The 1188-nt window shown below is 43.0% G+C and overlaps 1 protein-coding gene across 1 annotated transcript in view; it reads right to left on the bottom strand.

Annotated features, from left to right (window-relative positions):
* Positions 1-102: 102 nt before the first annotated feature.
* Positions 103-1188, bottom strand: part of nars1 (asparaginyl-tRNA synthetase 1) — a 13520-nt gene continuing 12434 nt past the window's right edge. The window contains exon 15 of the mRNA XM_013908891.1: positions 103-177. Within this exon, the coding sequence (XP_013764345.1) occupies positions 103-177 (75 nt within the window). The remainder of the gene's footprint in view (positions 178-1188) is intronic.

The raw sequence follows: 1188 nt of genomic DNA on the forward strand, positions 1-1188 counted from the left end.
TTTTTTTTCAAATATCCTGGGAAACACTTTGAAAGTACTTCTTGAAAGCTGTCGTGGAAATAAACTTTATTATTCTAATAATAATGATAATAACTATACAGTCTAACCGATGCGTTCAGCCGGCTTCACTTTCATAACCGCTCCCAGCAGTACCGCGCCGCACCGCCAGGGGGCTCGCTGAGGTTACGCAAGTTCACAGAGCTGCAATTGTGTAACTTCGAGTCTTTCTTTCTTCATCCCGGCGCTAAAACGCGAAGTGTATGTGCACACTGGCGATAGTTTCAGGCCACCTGACGCTCACCAAATGCAGCCTAGGCATGGGATAAATCCCTTATGTAACGCTCACGTTCGCACGGCAACCTAAAGGGACGCAGCTCTGCCGCGTCAAGCTTGTGGAAATGAGCCGCAGAAACACCACCGTTTACAAAATAAGAGAACAATCATGGTAACACATTCAGATAATTTTAGCCTTTCCGCCTAACCGCATGGGTATTATACACAAAACCTGGGTTCGATGTATTCCAAAAAAGACGACGGTGACGGTAAAAAAAAAAAGTCAGTAATATGGCAAAATAAAGGAGGTTGTTAAAAGCGAGGGGCACATCCGGCCAGGAAGTTGTTATGCTATCCCCTGAGCTAACTTTACATTTACAAAATATTGATGTCAATGTCAGAAGCGTGCTGTTGAGTTTCTGGCAAATAAAAATAAAATAATTTAGTGACTGTAAACTGTGTAAAATAAGCGCTGTGATGCTGTTTATGCCCTGACATTAAATCCTCAGAAAACCAGTAAAACTTGGAAGTTTTCTCTTCAGGCTAACTTGGCGGCGCAATCACACTCACATTGGATCAAACGACCGGCGCTGCCCAGGGCTGCCATCATGTTCGCTTTCACTGACGCAAAAAACGTCTCCGCGCCTGCTAAGATTAAGGCTGGATACTGAGACTCTCTGCTGCTGGATCCACAGTAACTCACGGTACTATCCGACACCACAGCCAGATTCCTTCAGCTACCGCCGGCTGCCTGCAAGGACTTCCGTTAAGAGTTATAACAGCTAATGAAAAACAACTTCCGGTTTAGAGTTTCGAAACAAAATCTAACACGAGCTAAACGTTACAAAAACTGCATTGATGTAATGTTATATTTTTCATTAGATTTCACTTGTATATCTTCTTAAAATATATTTA

This window comes from Pundamilia nyererei, unplaced genomic scaffold (genome assembly GCF_000239375.1).
Source record: "Pundamilia nyererei isolate P.nyererei 1_Seehausen unplaced genomic scaffold, PunNye1.0 scaffold00016, whole genome shotgun sequence".
In the NCBI taxonomy this organism is placed as follows: Eukaryota; Metazoa; Chordata; class Actinopteri; order Cichliformes; family Cichlidae; genus Pundamilia; species Pundamilia nyererei.